Source organism: Grammomys surdaster, unplaced genomic scaffold (assembly GCF_004785775.1).
Source record: "Grammomys surdaster isolate TR1022 unplaced genomic scaffold, NIH_TR_1.0 126185, whole genome shotgun sequence".
Taxonomy (NCBI): domain Eukaryota; kingdom Metazoa; phylum Chordata; class Mammalia; order Rodentia; family Muridae; genus Grammomys; species Grammomys surdaster.
The window spans coordinates 5,508,027-5,526,805 of NW_021620991.1; the positions used below are offsets into that span (position 1 = coordinate 5,508,027).

The following is an 18,779-nucleotide window of genomic DNA, read 5'->3' on the forward strand; positions in this document are numbered from 1 at the left end:
TGCTCTGGGGAGACCAGCCACCCTCTGCAGCAGGGTCACCCCTATGGCCTTCCTCTGCTCACAGAGAACTGGTCTGTCTTGGTGAGGAGTGATCAGATTTGTTTTATTGGCTATACAGAATAGTATCGTTTACAGCTAATAATTCACACTCAGTGTGTCTTCCCAAAAGGTCTGTTCCCAGCTTTGTGACATGGCTGGGTAGGGAAAGATGATGACATCAATCTCGAGCAGATGCTGGTGGCCTCTCTAAGTCCATGGGAGCCACACGAGAGTCAGTTTTGCTGGTAAAATATGATCGTCACATCTGGTTTTGCAGTAACTCTTTTTGTTGGAAAAGCGATGTTACAAGACCCTCACCATAGTCAACCCAGCAAAGGCGAAGGCTGGCTTTGCATGTGATCAAGAGCCTATGACAGCAGAAAAGCACAGAAGCCAGTCAGATGTTTCCACTGAGTGGAGGCTGGTGACAAAGCTGACATTCCTCAACAGGCTCGTCTCCCTTCCAGTGTCACAGACAAGAATCCAGAACCAAAGTCTAGACAGGAGGTCCATGCAGACTGGCTGCACTGGCCTGGCTCTGCTAAGGTTCCGAGGTAGCAGGTGGGAGTTTGTTAAGCTCCTCCTCCTTCCCCGGATGTATGTCCGACACCTTGTTCTTCTTGGCAAAAATCTGGTTGATCTCGACGAACGTCCTGCCCTTGGTCTCCGGGACGACCATGAAGATGTAGACGGTGGTGAGGAGGCATATGGCGGCAAAGATGATGAAGCTGTAGGGACCAAGGCCCACCTGTGGGGAAAGGGACCGGCATGGTAAGGTGTGCTGCAAGGCTCTGGCTTGGTGGCTTGGGGATGTGGGTGATGCTGGGGCCTCGGGTCCCACTCACTTGAATGAAGGGGAAGATGAGGCCGACGGTGAAGTTAGAGAGCCAGTGGACACTGCCTCCGACCATGTAGGCGGCTGGCCGGGAGGACTGCAGGAAGATCTCAGTGATGAACAGGGCAGGGATGGGACCTGAGAGAGGGGGGACAGAGGGGTGAGGGAGAGGCATGAGAGGGAAGGGGTACAGAGAAGAAGAAGACGGGAGGGAAGGTAGGTTAGGGGGAGACACTTTCCCAGGTGGCACAGTGACTCACAGGGGTCCTTGAACCCATGGGTGCTTTGGCACCCTAGCTACCTGGCCATGAGGGCAGTGAGTATCTGCAAGACACAAGCCTCTGTGAGGTAGCTAAGTGAGGATGCAGTTGCCGTTCATAAGGATGTCAGACATGATGGATGGATGGCAGAGGCTGTGACAGATGGATGGCAGAGGCTGCCTGTGGAGCTCACTCTGCCAATCAAACATGGCAGCACTGTCAACCCATCCTGTGCTAAAAGGAGCTCCTCCCATCCTGTGCTAAAAGGAGCGAGGGAGATGTCACTTTGGGGGGGGTCACATCCACCCTCCCTGGGGATTCTCAGAGAGTATCATGAAGGATCAGGATGTGGGTCACTGAAACTGGAAAACTAGCCAAGGGATACGTACTGGGCCCCAGGGCATGTCCTATGACGTAGACAATGACACAGACAATGCTGATATAGGGCATCCAGGAGACGGTGCTCTGTGGGAGTGGAGAGACAGGTAGTTAGTATGTAGCAATGCAAAGGCCAGCTGGGGCGGGAGCCTGGGGGACCTCAGGGCAGAGGTGGCTCCAGGATGTGGAAGGCATCAGCAGTGCCACACAACTTGATGAGATCCTAGGAGTCACCTGAGGGGGACCTGGATTCACTGGGGGAAGGACACATGGTCCCTTGACATCTGACAATGACTGTACTCACTAGAACACACTCATGCTGGTGCCTAGTCCCTTTACTATGGTGAAAACATAGGCTGGGGACAGCGTGTGTGCCACTTCTGAGTCACCAGCTCAGCTGGCACCTGCTGTGTTAATCTCTTCCTCTGGCCTTCAAAGGGGCGGGACTTTTGCTGGACCTTGTAGCTAAGTTACTAACATGCTTTGAGATCATGGACAAGTTTGAACTTAACTGGCCCTCCTACTGTGTGCTCAGCCTGGATAAGTATATTCTCCCATTAAGGCAGGCAATGGGACCAACCTGACTATGCCTTGATTCCCTATGCAATCAGCTCTTAAAACCTACACCAAATGTGTCGCTTTAATCTCGCACTTGTACATGGGGGCATGTGTGCGTGCATGCGTGTTTGTGCATGTGTACAAGTGTGTGTGTGTGTGTAATCATTTGCTGAAAGTAGCCAATAGGCTAAAAGCAAACTTGAACAACAAGTAGCCTTCATGCGTTGGAAGTAACGTGGATATATGTTGAAAGCATCTGTGTGTGGTTTTGGATGATATTCCAGTCCAGTTGGGGTCAGTGTATAATGTCTTTCCCTTGTAAAACTCTATTAAAATTTTCTGTAAAAATAGCTTGAGGTCAGCCTGGTCTACATAGTGAGTTCCAGGACAGCCAGGCCGTAAACTACAGACAGGTGGTGGACACAGGTGAGAGAAAGAGAACTCCAACATGGCCTCATTCTTGGTTTAAAGAGTCCTGAGAGGGTCTCCCCCCTCTCATTTCTCGATGTGACACCACCTTCCCTGGGGTTCCCTAAGCGGAAGATCAGCACAGGGCTCCTTACCTGCAGTGCCAGCGCGATAGTCAGCACCACGCAGGCCGTGAGGCAGGTGGAGAAGCCGATGAGGAGTAGGAACCGCCGTCCCCAAAGCTCTACTACGAAGATCTGGGGGTGTGGGAAGGGAGACCGTGAGCTTCTAGACCCCGTGCCCGATGTCCTCGTGGGACAGAGCACACCTACTAAAAGGTGCCATCACAGGAACAGTCCTCACTATCCCTCAGCCAACTTTTGAGGGGCCAGGAGGAGTGTGTGCCCAGCCACTGGTGTGTAAATGAGCGTACACGCATGCCCAGAAGCATGCGTTGGTGGGTGGCCAGTGTGGAGGTCCAGCTGGGTTACTAGGCCCCACCAGACGCTCACTCTTACATGAGAACGCACATCAAGAGCCTCAGTCCTGGGGTTGGAAGCTTCTGGCCTCCTGCAAAGAAGAAGCCAGGCACTGGGGAAAACTTGAGAGATTCTGTCAGGCACTGGAGTAAACTTGAGAGATTCTGTCTACATGGGGTCCAGGTCTCACTCAGGAACCTAAGCAGCGAGTCACGAGCTCCCTGCAAGGCCTGCACAAAGACCCTGCACTTCTGCCATGCTCAGCAGACCCAGATAGAAGAGGTCAGGGCACACAGTGAGAGCTCTGTGTTAGGGGTCCTTGACTGCCCCCACGCTAGAGTCAGGGGTATGCTTACAGCAGAGCTTTGAGGCTGAGGTGTCAGAGCCCAGGGGGCATATTATAGTCCAAAGGCCCAGCTCCATTCAAGGCTGGGAGCTTTTACACTCCTTAGATATCCCTCCACCTTAGTGGCTTAAGGGACCGTCACCTCACAGACACTCACCGTAAGGGTGGTCATAAACACATTGACGGCCCCTGTCCCAGCTGTCACGTACTGGACGTCATTGCTTTTCACACCTGCGCTGGTGTAGATCTGGTCAGCGTAGTAGTAGATCTGGAGGAGAAACCATGGGGTTTGGCAGAGGGCCCTGAATGTAGGATGGCCAGTGGCCCACTACACCCCAACCCTTCAGAGATACGTGGGAGAATCATCGTGAGCACCCAGTCGCACGCTGCTTTCTGCCTCCCCAAGCTGATGGGCTGCCCAGGCTGCCCGTACCGCGTTCACTCCTGACAGCTGCTGGCCAGCCATGAGGACAATCGTGGAGATGAGTTGCCAGCGGAGGGACCGTACAGTGAACAGCTTCCACACAGAGATGAAGCCCTCTGCTTTCTCGGCCTCATCCTCCTTCCGGATCTCCTCCAACTCTAGGCTCACATCTTTCCAGCCTCGGAGGGTCTGTAGGGCTGAGGGAGGGACGAGCAGAGGGCATGAGCTCAGAGCTGAAGAGCCCGGGGACCAGGGTCAAGAGAAAACCATGACAAACCTCACCTTTCTCAGCAGCTAATTCATTTTTCTTCTGAATCAGCAGGTAGCGGGGGCTCTCGGGAAAGAAGGGGAGGAGGAGGAGCTGAAGGCCTGCGGGGACTCCAGTTAGACCCAGGAGAATCGGCCAGCCTGCAAGCAAGGGTCTACGGTCACAAAAGCACTGAAGACATGGAGACCTTTCTCTCCACTCTGAACTGTGGCAGGTAGCCTGTGACATAGCCCTGAGGGAGGATGAGGGCTCTTTGGGGACTAAGCTTGACTTTTTCAGTGGATATCTGGTGGCTATTTACACAGTGGCTCAGGCATGACTAACCACGGCACACCGAGGAGCTGGACAAACAAAAACATCTGGTAACGCCAAGTGTGGGCACGGACGTGGGCAAATGGCAAGCCTCCATGTGCCATTATACAGACCTGCATTGTCCTTTAGAGACTAGCTGGATGGAGCGAACTGAGACCCATCCCACCATCCCACCCCAGGAATATGTCCAGAGATGGTTGTGTGGGACGCAAGGACACCTGAACTGGAGTGGTCAGCACCGTGCTGACTAACTCAGGAATAAGAGCAATGGTGATGCAAACACCCATTATATTCCACAGAGAGTGGACACAGTACCCATCCTGTGATCCTAGGAAGTAGCTGAGTTCTGAGGACAACAACGATGGCCTGAACAGATCTGTGGTATGGGGCGTAAACACTCCAGTGTCTAGCGAATGGCCCTTTTATCACATTCAGAAACAGGTGAAAACCCACCCTACCATCTCCAAAGGTGATGAGCCTGGACCCAAGGCAAGAAGATGACAAGGGTTCAGGTCAGCTCAGTGACTGCTGTCGAGGGGCTCACAGCAGCCTTGGGAGGCGATGCAGCTCTCTCTTGACCTGGGGGGGTGGCCTCAGGGATCTGGTTTCTTTGTCTTTATGTTTACTGAGAATCATGCATGATGTGCTCACAATAAGAATAGCTATATAACGGGATGGACGGATGGCCCTGGCTAAGAGCATTTGCTACCCTTGCAGCGGATCTGGATTCAGTTTCTAGCACCCTGACAGACAGTGGCTCACAGCCACCTGTAAGGGGATCTCATGACCTTTTCTGACCTCCAAGGGCACCAGGCATGCACATGGTGCACAGACACACAGACATGTAGGCAAAACACCATTTGCATAAAAAATAGAATAAGTGGCTACCAAGACAAACGGGCAGTTCCGCCCCCTGCTAGAGTCATCGCTGGCTCTCCTGCCTTTTCTCCTGTGCTCTGGGCCAGTGACGTCATGGCATGTGTGTGCCAGCCACCAACCAGTCAGTCACAAAGTAGCTCCCTCCTTACGGCCCCCTTAGCGAGTGGGAACCAGGCCGGCCCCATCTTACACGCAGAACAGAGTCTGGGCCCCTTGCTGAGAGCACTTGGTTCTTTGGGAGCGAAGCTGTATGCACACAGGCTGACTCTGGCTGCTTGTGATTACATGGCTGACACTGCTCATCCAATCTGAGGAGATCATAATCACCTGACAGCTGGCGAATAGCCAATCATGTGTTTCCATTTGATATGGGTCTCATGTAGTTCAGACTGGCCCAGAACTCTTGTCTTCCTGTTTCAGCCTCCTGAGGGCTGGGATTAGAGACGGACGTGCACCATGATGCCCAGTGTACGTGCACTTTGGGTTTTGAGTTTTTACATGTTTATTACCTATTTATTTTATGATATATGTGTGTGTAGAAGAGGGAGAGAGGAGGAGGGAGGAAGGGAAGGGGGAGAGAGAGGAAGCGAGGAAGAAAGTGAGAAAGAAAGAGATAGGGAGGAAGGGAGAGGACGAGGGAAGGAAAAAATACCACAGAGCTCATGCACCGATCAGAGACAATTGTGATATCACTGTCCTCTGCACAACATGGGTCCTTGGGCCTCGGGTCATCCGATTGGGCAACAAGTGCCTCTCTACATCCTGAACCATCTCTCTCTCTCTCTGTCTCTCTCTGTCTCTGCCTCTGTCTCTCTCTCTCTAAGAAAATAGAATGTAACTCAGGCTGGCCTCAGACCTACTGTGTGTCTCACTCAGGCTGACTTTAAGCCCCTCGGACTCTTTTCTTTACCTTCTGAGCCCCAGGATCACAGCCATGCACCACTATGTCTAACTAACTCCCCTGGTCTTTTGTAGTTGATTCTGTAAAAGAGAGACAGGCCAGGAATACCCTCATCTAACTGGGATCTTCCTCAAGACACACGTGAGCCTCTGAACCTTCACCCCATCCCATAATCCATTGCTCCTGGCCAAGAAATTGCTGATTTCACCTAGAATTTGAGTGTCACCCAACGTCAAGTTCGGCTTCACCACTTTCTAGGCTAGAGCAATGTCTTCCCATCTCCTGCTGCCCCTTAATCAGAACTGGGCCCCAGATCATCGTGGGACCCTATGCCTATCTCTCCTTGCCCTGTCTGTGACAAGTGCTATGGTCTCATCTCCCATGTGAGCCAGTGTCACCAGCCCCTGGGCCCCTCCTCCAAGTCCCCTACATTGCAACCCTCCTCACCAAGGATCGCCAGACACTGACCCAGATCCCATCTCTCAACCCTGACCACTGTGCAGCCTTAACCGTGGGTGCCCTCTTCCTGTGCCTCCTCCCACTGCGCCACCTGCTGGCCAGTCCTGTTATAGTGGAACAGCTGTCCTAAACCAGGGGTCAGGTTAAACCCCAGCCTTGTACAGCAGGAAAGTCACAGACGGGGTGGAGGTCTAACATGCCACCCTTTTTCAGTTCCCTAAAACTAAAAGCACAAAGGATTTCGACATACTTGTCTCCTCTGCCCAGACCTAGAATGTTCTCTTCTGGACAGAACAGTCCCTTCCCTCCTGCGCAGTGCAATGCAGCACAGACTCTGCTCCTGTTGCCTGGGGCTCCCTGAGACTCAACCCTAGTTCATTCATTTTAGGTCCCGGCTCCCAGGGATAACGTGACATCTTGATGGAGGTGTCCCAGACACGTGCAGGAAGGACTTGAAGACAGGGGAGCATGGCAAAGCAACACAGAGTCAGGCTCAGGCAGCAGGGTCTGAATCTTAACAGGACTTTGCACGTGTTTCCAATCTGCTGAGTCTCAGGTTCTGTATCTGTAAAATGGGTGTGTTTAAAGAACATGATCTCCTGGGGCCACTGGGAGGAACAGATAAACTATTAGAGAAGACGTGTCTCCCAAGCCCCAGCAGACATGAGCATTGCAACTGGTCTCCCAGAAGCTTAAGGCTCAAAAAGAAAGACAGGAAGGAAGGAAAAAAAGAGAAGATAGGGGCATAGGTCTGGGCCCAGTTGACAGAGTGTTTGCCTAGCATCTGCACAGATCTCTGGGTTTGGTCTCCAGCACTGCATAAAACAGTTGTGGTCTTGCCCACCTGAAATCTCAGGACTTGTTGAGTGGAGGCAGGAGGACCAGGAGTTCAAGGTCACTCTGACTACCATGTGAGTTTGAGGCCAGCCTGGCTTACGTGAGACCTTATCTCAACAATGAAAAAAAGTGTCTCAAGACTGGAGACAGAGAAAGAGGAGGTAACGACGGCGCTTATCAGTAGACGTGTGCCTTCTGAGAGTGGGGACAGTCACTTAGTGGAGGGGGGCGCTGGGGGAAATAGGCCCTTCCTGTTCAGTTGAGACGCCTTGCTATCTTCTAGAAGGAACTTTTTACCACGTGTTTGTTCAGGTTAAAACTGCATAATGAGCAGTTCGTGGACAAAAGACAGACTCCATTGGACAGAATAGGGAAGTCAGGGGGCAGAAGCTTCCAGTAATGGTGCTAGGTAGGGGCTTTGGGGAGAGGGGGCAGGGGTGGGGCCTCTTCTCACCATCCTCGTTTGCCAAGAGACTCCGAAGGCCAAACAGCTGGGCCACAAGGATGCCGACAGTGATGAAGAGCTGGGGAACCACTCCAAGAGCCCCTCGCAGGTTTTTAGGGGCCAGCTCCCCTAAGTACATAGGGACCACGTTGGAAGATATACCTGGAAGGAGAATGGAGTCAAGAATACAACCAGGAAGGCTGGAGAGATGGCTCAGAGGTTAAGAGCACTGGCTGCTCTTCTGAGGGCCAGCGGTGGCTCACAACCATCTATAGTGAGATCTGGTGCCCTCTTCTGGTGTGTAGGCATACATACAGGCAGGATACTGTATGCATAATAAATAAATCTAAAAAAAAAAAAAAAACCACAACCAGGAAAATGTCTGGTAGAAACCGTGTCTTCAAAGACTCAATGGACTTTGCCAGGTGAGCTGTCTAGCCTGCCCCTTACAACGGGGATAATTCAGTTGGTAAGTACTTGCTGTACAGGTAAGGGGACCTGAGTTCAATTCCCAGAACCCACATAAAGCTGGGTGTGAGAGTACATACTGGTAATCCCCGCGCAGGGGATCCGGGAGCCAGGCAGATCTCTGTAGCTCGAAGGCCAGCAGCCTGGCCTGGCCTGACCAATGAGCTCCAGGTTCAGTGAGAGACCCTGTCTCAAAAATATGGAGAGCCTTCCAGAGGTGGGCCTCTAGCACACCCTGCCTCTCACACACACCCTCCCATAACACACTGAATGAATGAATGAATGAATGGCCCTTGCAAACACCTCTTCTAATTCTTACTCCCTTAAACATCAAGGAAAGAAATCACATGGGCGAAGCTCCTGACAGGAATATTCATTTGGCTCTAGACTATGTTACCTGGGGGTGCAGCTTAGCCAGACCCCATAGTCCTGCTCCTGACTGGCCCAGGTCGCTGAGGGAAGAGGATTAGACACACCCCTCTCCTTTGCCTCAGGGAGAAAAGAATCAGTCACAACATCAGCCCTGGCCACCAGCTTACTTTCTGAGGACAGCAGTGACAATAAACCCCTGCCTTAGGCAGTTAACACACGTAGCAGGCAGAAGGTTAGATCTGGGCCAGCCTGGGATACATAGGGACGCCATGCCTTAGAAAAGCTCTGAGTGGCAAGTTAGCTCAGAAGAAAAGCTTCAAATGTAAAAAATAACAAATTTCAGTATATATATATATATATATATATATATATATATATATATATATATATTAGATTATAAGCATTTCTGGGATTTATGTAGGCTGAGGATACTCTGAACCCCACTATGTAATTTGTTTTAAAAGGTTTATTTTATTTATTTTTTTAGTAATGTGATTTAGCATGTGTGTTCTGTGGGTGTGTTTACAGACATGTCAGATCCCCTGGGAGCTGGAGTTACAGGTAGGTGGTTGTGAGCTGCCGACCTGGGTACTGGGAATTGAACTGAGCCATCTCCCCAGCCCCACCCCCAATCATGTAATCTTGTAAAATTTCCCATCATGTCAAAATATGACTCTTTTAGGAATAGATGATGCTAGGGGCTGGTGGGATGGCTCAGTGGGTAAAGGCACCAGCTGCCAACCCTCTCGATCTGAGTTCAATTTGCAGGAAACGCATGGTGGAAGGAGAGGCACGTGCCCGCTCCCCCCCCAACACACACAAAATAAACAACTAAATATAAAAAAAAAAAAAAAAAACGAGAAACAAAAACACAAGAGCCAGAAAGGTGGCTCAGCAGTTGAGAGAACTGGCTGCCCTTGCAGAGGTCCTGAGTTCGGTTCCCAGCGCCCTCACAGGCAGCTCACAGGCACCTGTAACTCCAGCTCCACTGGATCCGACTCTCTTCTGGCCTCTGCAGGCTCCTGCACTCACGTGCTCACACCTCCCGCAACCTGCCCCCTTCCCCAGTTCAACAATAAAATAAATATTAAAAAAAAAAATGTATGGGTTGGGGAGGGGATGAGTCGAGCGCGCGTCTCGTGTGCACAGGGCTTTGGGTTCTGTCCCCAGTACAAAAGTAAGAAGGTAAGGAAGCTTGCGATTTAGCTTAAAAAAAAAAAAAAGGGCCAGGCAAGATGGTCCACCAGGTAAAGGCTCTTGCGAAATCCAACAACCTGGTTTCCATCCCCGGGACCCACACACATGGTGGGAGCAGAGAGCTGACTCCTGCCAGTTATCCTCTGACCTCCAAAGCAGGGGGTGGCATATGTGTGCCCCTCACGTACACAAACACACTCGATAAATTAACGTAAAAAGTAACGACGACGACGAAATGAGAACAAGTACAGACGCCTGGTAGGTGTGTCTGGATTAAGTACATTAGTGTCCAGAAGCAATCCCTAATTTGTATATTTTTGGTGGGGAGGGGTCTTGTAATGTAGCCCATGCTAATCTCAAACTGGAAATCCTCCTGTCTCAGGCCCCCAGGCCTAAAATTACAGGGATGCCGCTTGCAGATCGAAGTGGGAAGACCCTAGAGTTGGATTGGGGAGGGGAGGGGCGTGGGGAGGGGCATGGAGGAGAGGGCGGGGCATGGAGCTGGGGTGGAGAAGCAGTTGTAATGTCTGCATTCCTTCTGGCCAGGGAAAGCCTTAAGTCCTCTTGCCAAGGAGTTGATCAACAACAAACCCATGAACTGTGAGCCTCCAGAAAGCAAAGCTCAGCTACCTTTGCTCGCCAGTCACGGCTGGGCTGTTTACTCCTCCTCGGGTGAGCTATGTGGCTGGTACAGGAGGTCTAAGGAGCTTTCCAGAAGCTGCTTGTCATCTGCTGCCACGGCTAACTGAACACAGGGGCAGCTCTGAAAATCCAGCCGGCTGGGCAGTGATTCTGCAGTAGATTACTAGAACCCTCTGACTGGACCTCACCCCAGTAGCCACTGGACTCCTCCCTCCCGCGGGCCAGGCAGCACACGCCCCTGTTGCCCGGGGTGCTGATAATGGAGCCACTGGCTGCTGCCTCCCGTGATGGTCATGTGTGATGCACACGTGCCACCAAGCCCTTCCTGGGAAACACCCCTAGAGGAGGTCACTCAGATGGTTCTCAGTCCCGGAGCTGGTGGGCGGTTTTGTAATTTTGTTGTCTGTTTATACTATTTACTGTATGACTATAATTTGTCATTTGTCTCATGAAAACAACAACAAAAAATCCAAATGTCTGCTGTTAAGACAGACATTAAAGTGACTTGCAAAGATGTGGAATAATGTCACCCTTCTTATGAAACTTTTGTTAAAAGTCTACTTTTGTTTTAAAAGAGGCAGTGTCTTAGGGAGAGCAGCCTGGTCTTGAAGTCTTGAACTTAGCACACCTGGCAGTTGTATTGTTTTGTTTTCTGGCTGATTATCTTTCATGAAAACTCTGTGTGTGTGTGTGTGTGTGTGTGTGTGTGTGTGTGTGTGTGTGCGAGCTCACGCACGCGTGCGCATGTGTGCTCGTGCAAGTGTATCACACTCCTAAATAAATATGAAAATGGAAAAACTTGATCAGCATTCACTAGAAGTATGCTTTTTGAAGTATAAAGGTTGGAATTTCCACCCCCTCAGCCCCACAAAGGTCCTAGCCAGGTGTGCTAATGCATACCTGTAATCCTAGCACTCCAGAGGCTGATGCAGGAGGATTGCTAAAAGTTTGAGGTCAGTGTGTGCCACAGAATATCTCAAAAGCGAACACAAGCAAATAAAAACAAAACAATCAAGGTCTTGCTACATATAAATGTGTCAACCTAGCCCCAAACTGGTAATCCTCCTGCCTCAGCATGGCAACTGTTAGAGCCCCCGTAGCCACAGGTTAGGATTTATTTCTCTGTGTGTGTTGTGGATGAAGCCAGGGCCTTGATCTGGAAGAGTAAGCTCTGTCCCTGCCCTCTCATTACTTTTTGTTTTGCTTTGAGCCAGGGTTCGCCCAAGCCAACCTTGAACTCCCTATCCTCTTGCCTTTGCTTATCAAGTGCTGATATCATAGGTGTATGCCACCAGGGCCAGCATCTGTCAAGATTTTTAAATTATATTTATTTTCTCTATTCTATGGCTGGTCCCTCAGGGGGAAGGGCCCACAGAGCACCCCCTTCCTCGCACCATACCACGCTGCCACCAAATGTATCCCTGACTTCTCTCTCTTTTTATAAAACACAACAGCAAGTACTTTTACTTGATGAGCCATCTTACCAGCCCTAATTGTGGAATTTTAGCTGTGAGTTATTGGTCAAGGTTATTATTATTATTGGAAACCTATCTGAATGCTTACGATCAATGGAAAAGAGACTGTACCAGCTCACAGCTGACAACTTCAGGGAAAACCAAAGGCAGATGAAGCCATGACCCATGACTGCCCAGGCGTTCTCAGGGGTGGGGTAGGGGTGGGGAGCATGACTTAGTACTGAGTGGAGTTTGCCCAAGGGCTATAGGTTCCCCCCCAATACGGTTACAACCCCCCACACCATACACACACTTCTATCCTATCGTTCTTCAATTTGGCTGGCCTGAGCTAACTATTGTAGATCAGGCTGTCCTCAAACTCACAGAGATCCATCTCTACTTCCTGAGTGCTGAAGTTCCAGAGGATCTGATACCCTCACACAGACATACATGCAGGCAAAGCACCAATGCACATAAAAATAAGGAAATCTTAAAAATAACCCACAACATCCCAGAAATCCATGGTTCGACTTGGTTCTCTTACACGTGCACAGAAGAACAACTGAAACAGAATTTCATGAGACCTTTTTGTTCTCATGACGTAGGACAGTATACCATACAAAGACACTGCTCACTAAATGACACTACCCCTCAACAGGCAGGCCATTATCTTAGTCAATGCTGAGATACTGAGAAGGACCAGGCTGGAAGAATCCTTCAGAACTCAGAGTTTATAGTTTACTCATAGGAAGAACAACTTTCCTGGGCTATGAACTGTGGCTCCGTGATAAAGTGATTATTTAGCTCCCGTGGGGTTCTGGGTTCAATCCCAGCTTTGGAAAAACAAAGCAAAAGACAGCTTCCCCTTCAGGAAGCGTTGCTGTGAAGGCCTGCCCACTGCCCACCCATGAGGATGAGGAACAAACTCCGGCGCCTGTGTAGGGTCAGCCTCAGTCTCTGGGCTTCAGAGGCCCCAGACCGAATCAGATCCCTGGGAGCCACCAGGAAGGGTTCCTTACCTGCACATATCCCAACCAGAAGTCTGGAAACAATTATTAGCTCAAATGATTGGGCAAGTTGGCTGCACCCCATTAAGATGGCTGGCAGGATGGAGAATATGTTGTTGAACAGTAAGGCCCCCTTTCTGTGGAGGGTAAAAGTCGGGTTAGCTTAAGGAGCCATTCATGCATCTGTTTCATCGTTCATTCAGCAGCAAGACATTCAGTCAACAAACACTCCTTCCTTAGTGTCTGCTCTCAGCAGTGTCCCCCAGTTACAGCAGTGAGCTTGCTGGGCCCTGGAACTGACAGAGGTCAGGTGCATACCCTGCTGTGGGGGTAAAGGTCAGAGGGCACTGGCAATGGGGACAGAGGAACATGGACTGAGATACAAGGCCTGGGCTTCTCCCTGACCACAGTCCTAGCACTCAGAAGACTGAGCTATGTGGACCTAGGTATTGCTGGATCTAGCAGCTTGGGCCAAAGCTGGCAGAACAGGGTGGAGATTGTCTCAAGGACAGACAGAGTTGGCTATGCCACTTGGGGGTAGAGTGGTTGCCTAGCATGTGCCCAGGCCTGGATTCAGTTCCAGTACAACAATCAAAAACAAGACAAACAAACAGACAAAAAAACCTTAAGAATGTAGACTACAGACCACTGTCAAGACCACTCGGCTCTTGCAGAGGACCTGGGTTCAAGTCCCAGTACCCACATGCCAGCTCACAACCATCTCTGACTGCAGTTCTAGGGGAACTGATAACTTCTTCTGGTTTCCTGGGCATCAGACACACATGCAGGCAAGACGCCCATACACATAAAATAAAATGAAGGATAAAAACGTTTTTAAAAGCCCAAAGAGCCGGGCGGTGGTAGCGTACACCTTTAATCCCAGCACTTAGGAGGCAGAGGCAGGTGGATTTCTGAGTTCGAGGCCAGCCTGGTCTACAGAGTGAGTTCCAGGACAGTCAGGGCTACACAGAGAAACCCTGTCTCGAAACAACAACAACAACAACAAAGGCCCAAATAAACAATTAAAAATGAATCTAGACACAGACTTTGCACCCTTCACAGATAGTCATTCAATAAGGTAATAGACAAAAATGTAAAACTAGAAGATTCTAGAAGTATAAACTCCAGGTAGCTTTGAGATGCATTCTTAGATAAAGCCAAAGTATAATGCACAAGAGAAAAGAGCTGATGCTTAAAATGAAGGAAAGAAGTTGGAAAACATAGGAATGAAGACAACAAAAGCTAATACGGTCTGCTCTCAAGGTCCACCAATAGCCTTGAGAAATGCCAAAATATAAACTGATGTAAAAGTAAAAAATATCACAGACACACGGCTATTAGAAAGAGGCGAAAAGAGCCGGACATAGTGGCTCATGTCCTAAACTCATATCATAGGATGCTGAGGCAGGAGGATTACCAACCCTGCCTCAAAGAAAAACAAGCCACTCTGTGCAGTGGTGGCTCCCAGTAACCCAGAGCTAGAGACAGGCAGATCTCTGTGAATTCAAGGCCAGCCTGGTCTACGGAGTGAGTTCCAGGGCACAGAGAAATACTGTCTTAGGGAGAAAAAAAAAAATCAAAGGGGGTTAAAGAGATGGCTCAGTGATTAAAAGCACTGGCTGCTCTTCTGTGGGACCCGGGTTTGATTCCTGGCACCTACCTGATGGCTCACAACTGTCTGTAACTCTGTAGGCAACAGGCTTGCACACAGTACATATATATGTGCAAACAAAACTCATATTTATATATATATATATATATATATATATATATATATATATATTAGAAATACTGTTTAAAAAGTCAAAACAATAGCAAAATAAAAACAAACAAACAACCCCCCTCCAAACCCAAGACCAGACAAAAGAAGATAGAACCACCTTTGTTTGTTTGTTTGTTTGTTTGTTTGTTTTTCGAGACAGGGTTTCTCTGTGTAGCCCTGGCTGTCCTGGAACTCACTCTGTAGACCAGGCTGGCCTTGAACTCAGAAATCTGCCTGCCTCTGCCTCCCAAGTGCTGGGATTAAAGGCGTGCGCCACCACCACCCGGCAAGATAGAACCACCTTATCCACAGAGGTTTCAACATGGCTTCAAGACACAGTGACACATTCATTCTATCAGTGATGCACAAGGCCTGGGGTTCCACTACCATAACCTCAGACAAGATAAAATAAGCAAGCAAGCCAACTAAAACTCCCATCAGGGTTTGTGTGTGTGTGTGTGTGTGTTTGAAAAACACAATGCCATGTATGTATGATGGCCTAAAACTTTAGACTCTCTCTGCTGCCTCTGAAGAGCTGAGATCATAGGGCTGTGCCCCCTGCTCAGCTATGAACATACTTCTACCAGCTCTTTAGTTAGTGTTTGGCACATAGAAACCACCCATAAATTAGGTCACTGTTGCTGGGGTTTTTTTTTCTGCAAATATTTAAGGCAGCTGCAAACAACTGAACCCCTGCTGACTGGATTCTAAGTGGTTATCTCAGTGAGCAAGGCTTAGCCCCACCTGGGTAAGAGTTCACTAGTGCTGACCTGTGTCCTGCAGATCTGACTCATGCTGGGGGGTCCCAGAGGAAGCTATGGGCTCACCCTAACCTCGCAGGACAATCTCAAGGTCTCAGATCCCCGACTAGAGGCTGTATACTTAAGGAAAAAATATTATGATTTGTTTATACATTTAATTTTATGTGTGTGAATTATTTTGCCTAAATGTATGTTTACGCACTGTGTACACGCGCGTCTGTGGAGGTCAGAAGAGGGCGTCAGATCCCCTGCAACTGGAGTTACAGATGGTTGAGAACTGCCCTGTGGGTGCTGGGAGCCAAAACTGGGTCCTCTGCAAGAGCAACAAGTGCTCTTAACCACTGGGCCATCCCTCCATCCCCAAGACTCTTTCCAAAAGTACTGAAGTTTCAAAGCAAGGTTCCAGACCCTGGTCTTGATTCATGACTGGGTCTCATTTTGTAGACCAGGGTGGTATTGAACTCCAGATCCTTCTGCCTCCACCCACTGAGTCCTGAGATTATAGTATACCCTACTGCGTATGGGTACTTAACTCTCCCAAAGTCAGAAAACACCAAAGGGAAAGTGGTTTTTGATTTGACTGAGGCAAAGGACATGAAGCCCTCTGTCTTCTCTGACACGTAATGTTCATTCCAGGGAATGTCCCCAGCCATCTCTGACACCTAGGTCCTTCGTTAGGACCCCAAATATTAGTCCCTGTCCAGCTTCTTTGAATGACCCCAATAGAAAGGAAAATTGGCCATGCTCAGTCTACCCTCTTCTTATGACAAGGACATCAGTTTTAGGCTCATGTTTAAAACCTGATGATGGATCTTTAAGAGGTGAGGTTGGGGTAATAAAAATCTATCTACCCTCACGGGGCATGTGGACACGTGACTGCAATCCCATCAATTGGGAGGAAGAAGCCCAGAAAAAAAAAATCACAAGTTCAGTATAGCCCTTGACTACACAGTGAGCGTGAGACCAACCTGGGCTACATGAGACACTCTTTTGGAATTAGGAACAGAGGCTGGTCAGATGCCCAGCCAGAAAAGTGCCTGTTGTGCATGTAAGCTTGGGGACCTGAGTTCTGATCCCCACAATACATCTTAAAAGGTAGGCACAGTGGTGTGTGTGACTGGAGCCCAAGCAAGAGAGAAAGAAGCAGTGGGGACAGCGGGGAAGGGGAGGCGTGAAGTCTGGCAGGCTTCTGAAGCACACTGACCAGTCAGCCCAGCCGGTGGGATTTTGCTGCCTCAGAGGGCTGTGTGCTGTGATGGCGTGATGATCACCTGAGACCACGTTGAGGCCCATGGACAGAGCTGCCGCTGAGGGCCGGGAGTGAATGGGTTGGTGGTCCTGCTAAGGCTGGGCACTGTGAAGTTCCCTAAGATTCAGTAAAAAATATGTTGGAAAAAAAGTTGATGAAGAAGGGGATGGAGAGATGGCCTAGTGGTTAGGAATCCTTGCTGTTCTTGCAAAGGATCTGGGCTCAGCTCCCAGCGCTAACGTGGCAGCTTACAACAGTCCTGAATCCCAGTCCCAGGGGATCTAGCGCCCTCTTCTGACCACATCAGGCACTGGGCACACAGGCAGCACACCCACTTAAGTGGAGGCAGAACACTCATACGCATAAAATAAGAAGAAGAAATTAAAATAAAAGATGAAAAGCAACAGAGGAAAGACATTCAACGTTTACCCCGGCTTCCACGTGCACACATAAACACTTGCACTAGCATGCTTATATTCACATACCAACACCAGTAAGTGCACATACACACACACACATACACACACGCACATACACACACACACCTACTCATCCCTTACCTGCCCAATTTATTCACCAAGGTTCCAACCATGAGAGACCCTATAAAGCCTCCGAAGGGGAACATGGACACTGTCAGGGACCACAGCAGCGTCAAGGTGAAGGACTCAATCTTTTCCTCGTTTCTGTCATAGTAGGTGTCGTTGTAAAATTGCTGCATGAACTAGGGGACAGAGGGCACAGAACCAGTTTGTTTCCCAGAAAGAATTAATAGGCGTTTAGCTGCTGGGTGGGACAGCCCTGCCAGAGATAGGGACAGAGCTGCTTGGGTAGTGTGTTGTTTGTGATACCCCGGGAAGAACTATGGCAGGCCAGCCCCACCCACACCCCCCACCCCGGGGTGTTTCTCACACCCTGGAATGACTGTGGCCTTGTGGATGCTGTGACCACTGCCCTCCAGATGACTCCACACACAGCCAGACCACAGAAAGGTATGTCCATGAGAATCTGAGGTCTGAGGACTTGGGTCGTTCACGTGGCCTGGGTCCTGAAGGGACTTTCCTTTCCCTTAAGGGGTAGGCTGTGTTTGCTCTTTAGGGACCACAAGCTCCTCCACAAGCAGCCGTGGGCTACTCACCACAGTGACCTACCTCTGAGGGTGAGTTGACGGCAGCCACGTTGTACCCATATTGGAAGGATGAGCCAAAGGCAGCGATTAGCGTTGCCAGAGAAAGGACCAACGTCAACTTCTGTGGGAGGTAGGGTGGATGCCAGTGAGGGACACAGGGAGTTCCCCTGCTGTACTTCCAGTGTACACACATTCTAGTCTACTCTATAGCCAAAGACTGATCCGCTGAGGTTAGAGCAGGCTACCCCTGTGTGACTGTTCTCCACCTCGGCTCAAACAATCCTGCCTAAACAGCCAGGGTACCTGGGACTTCCAGCAAGTGCCTATGCAGCCACCTCACTGCAGCTGGCCCTCTGGTGCTTTCCCAAGAGTTCCTCACATACCAGGATCCCATGCGGGGGGGGGGGGGGTCTTCGAAGGCACGTGTGTGCCAGGGTGACATATGGACAGCTTTTCAGAAGACAGTTCCCTGGTTCTACCTTCGAGTGGCTTCCAGGTATTAAGTGCCTTCATGTATCTAGACAGTTTGGACCCTTCCTTCTCTACAGACAAAATCAACACCACAGGGAGGGCCCTCTGTCAGGTTCGCTCACCGTGGTATCACCGGCACTTAGACCATGCCTGGCTCAGTTGTCTGTAGGAGAGAAGGATGGGTGGGAGGATGGGAATTGGGAACTGGACAGTGACTGGGTCTTATACTGGTGAATCAAGCTTTCCATCACTTAGGGTGGTTGTTGTTGCTGCTATTGCTTTGTTTTGAGACAGGTCTTGTTAAATTGCTCAGGCTGGTCTTGAACTTTTAATCCTCCTGCCTCAGCCTCCCTGAGTTCTTGCAATATAGATGAGAGTTACCATGGCTGTATGGTTTCCTTCCTTCCTTCCTTCCTTCCTTCCTTCCTTCCTTCCTTCCTTC

At 49.8% G+C, this 18,779-nt stretch overlaps 1 protein-coding gene across 1 annotated transcript in view; it reads right to left on the bottom strand.

The window, feature by feature from the left end:
- Positions 1–207: 207 nt before the first annotated feature.
- The window catches only part of Slc2a5 (solute carrier family 2 member 5), a 22,859-nt gene continuing 4,287 nt past the window's right edge, over positions 208–18,779 (bottom strand). The window contains exons 2-12 of the mRNA XM_028757950.1: positions 17,889–17,987; positions 17,301–17,461; positions 12,981–13,105; positions 7,838–7,990; positions 4,010–4,135; positions 3,737–3,924; positions 3,461–3,571; positions 2,634–2,735; positions 1,524–1,599; positions 885–1,012; positions 208–787 (exon numbers count right to left, since the gene is read on the bottom strand). Of these exons, the coding sequence (XP_028613783.1) occupies positions 581–787; positions 885–1,012; positions 1,524–1,599; positions 2,634–2,735; positions 3,461–3,571; positions 3,737–3,924; positions 4,010–4,135; positions 7,838–7,990; positions 12,981–13,105; positions 17,301–17,461; positions 17,889–17,987 (1,476 nt within the window). The 3' untranslated portion in view covers positions 208–580. The remainder of the gene's footprint in view (positions 788–884; positions 1,013–1,523; positions 1,600–2,633; positions 2,736–3,460; positions 3,572–3,736; positions 3,925–4,009; positions 4,136–7,837; positions 7,991–12,980; positions 13,106–17,300; positions 17,462–17,888; positions 17,988–18,779) is intronic.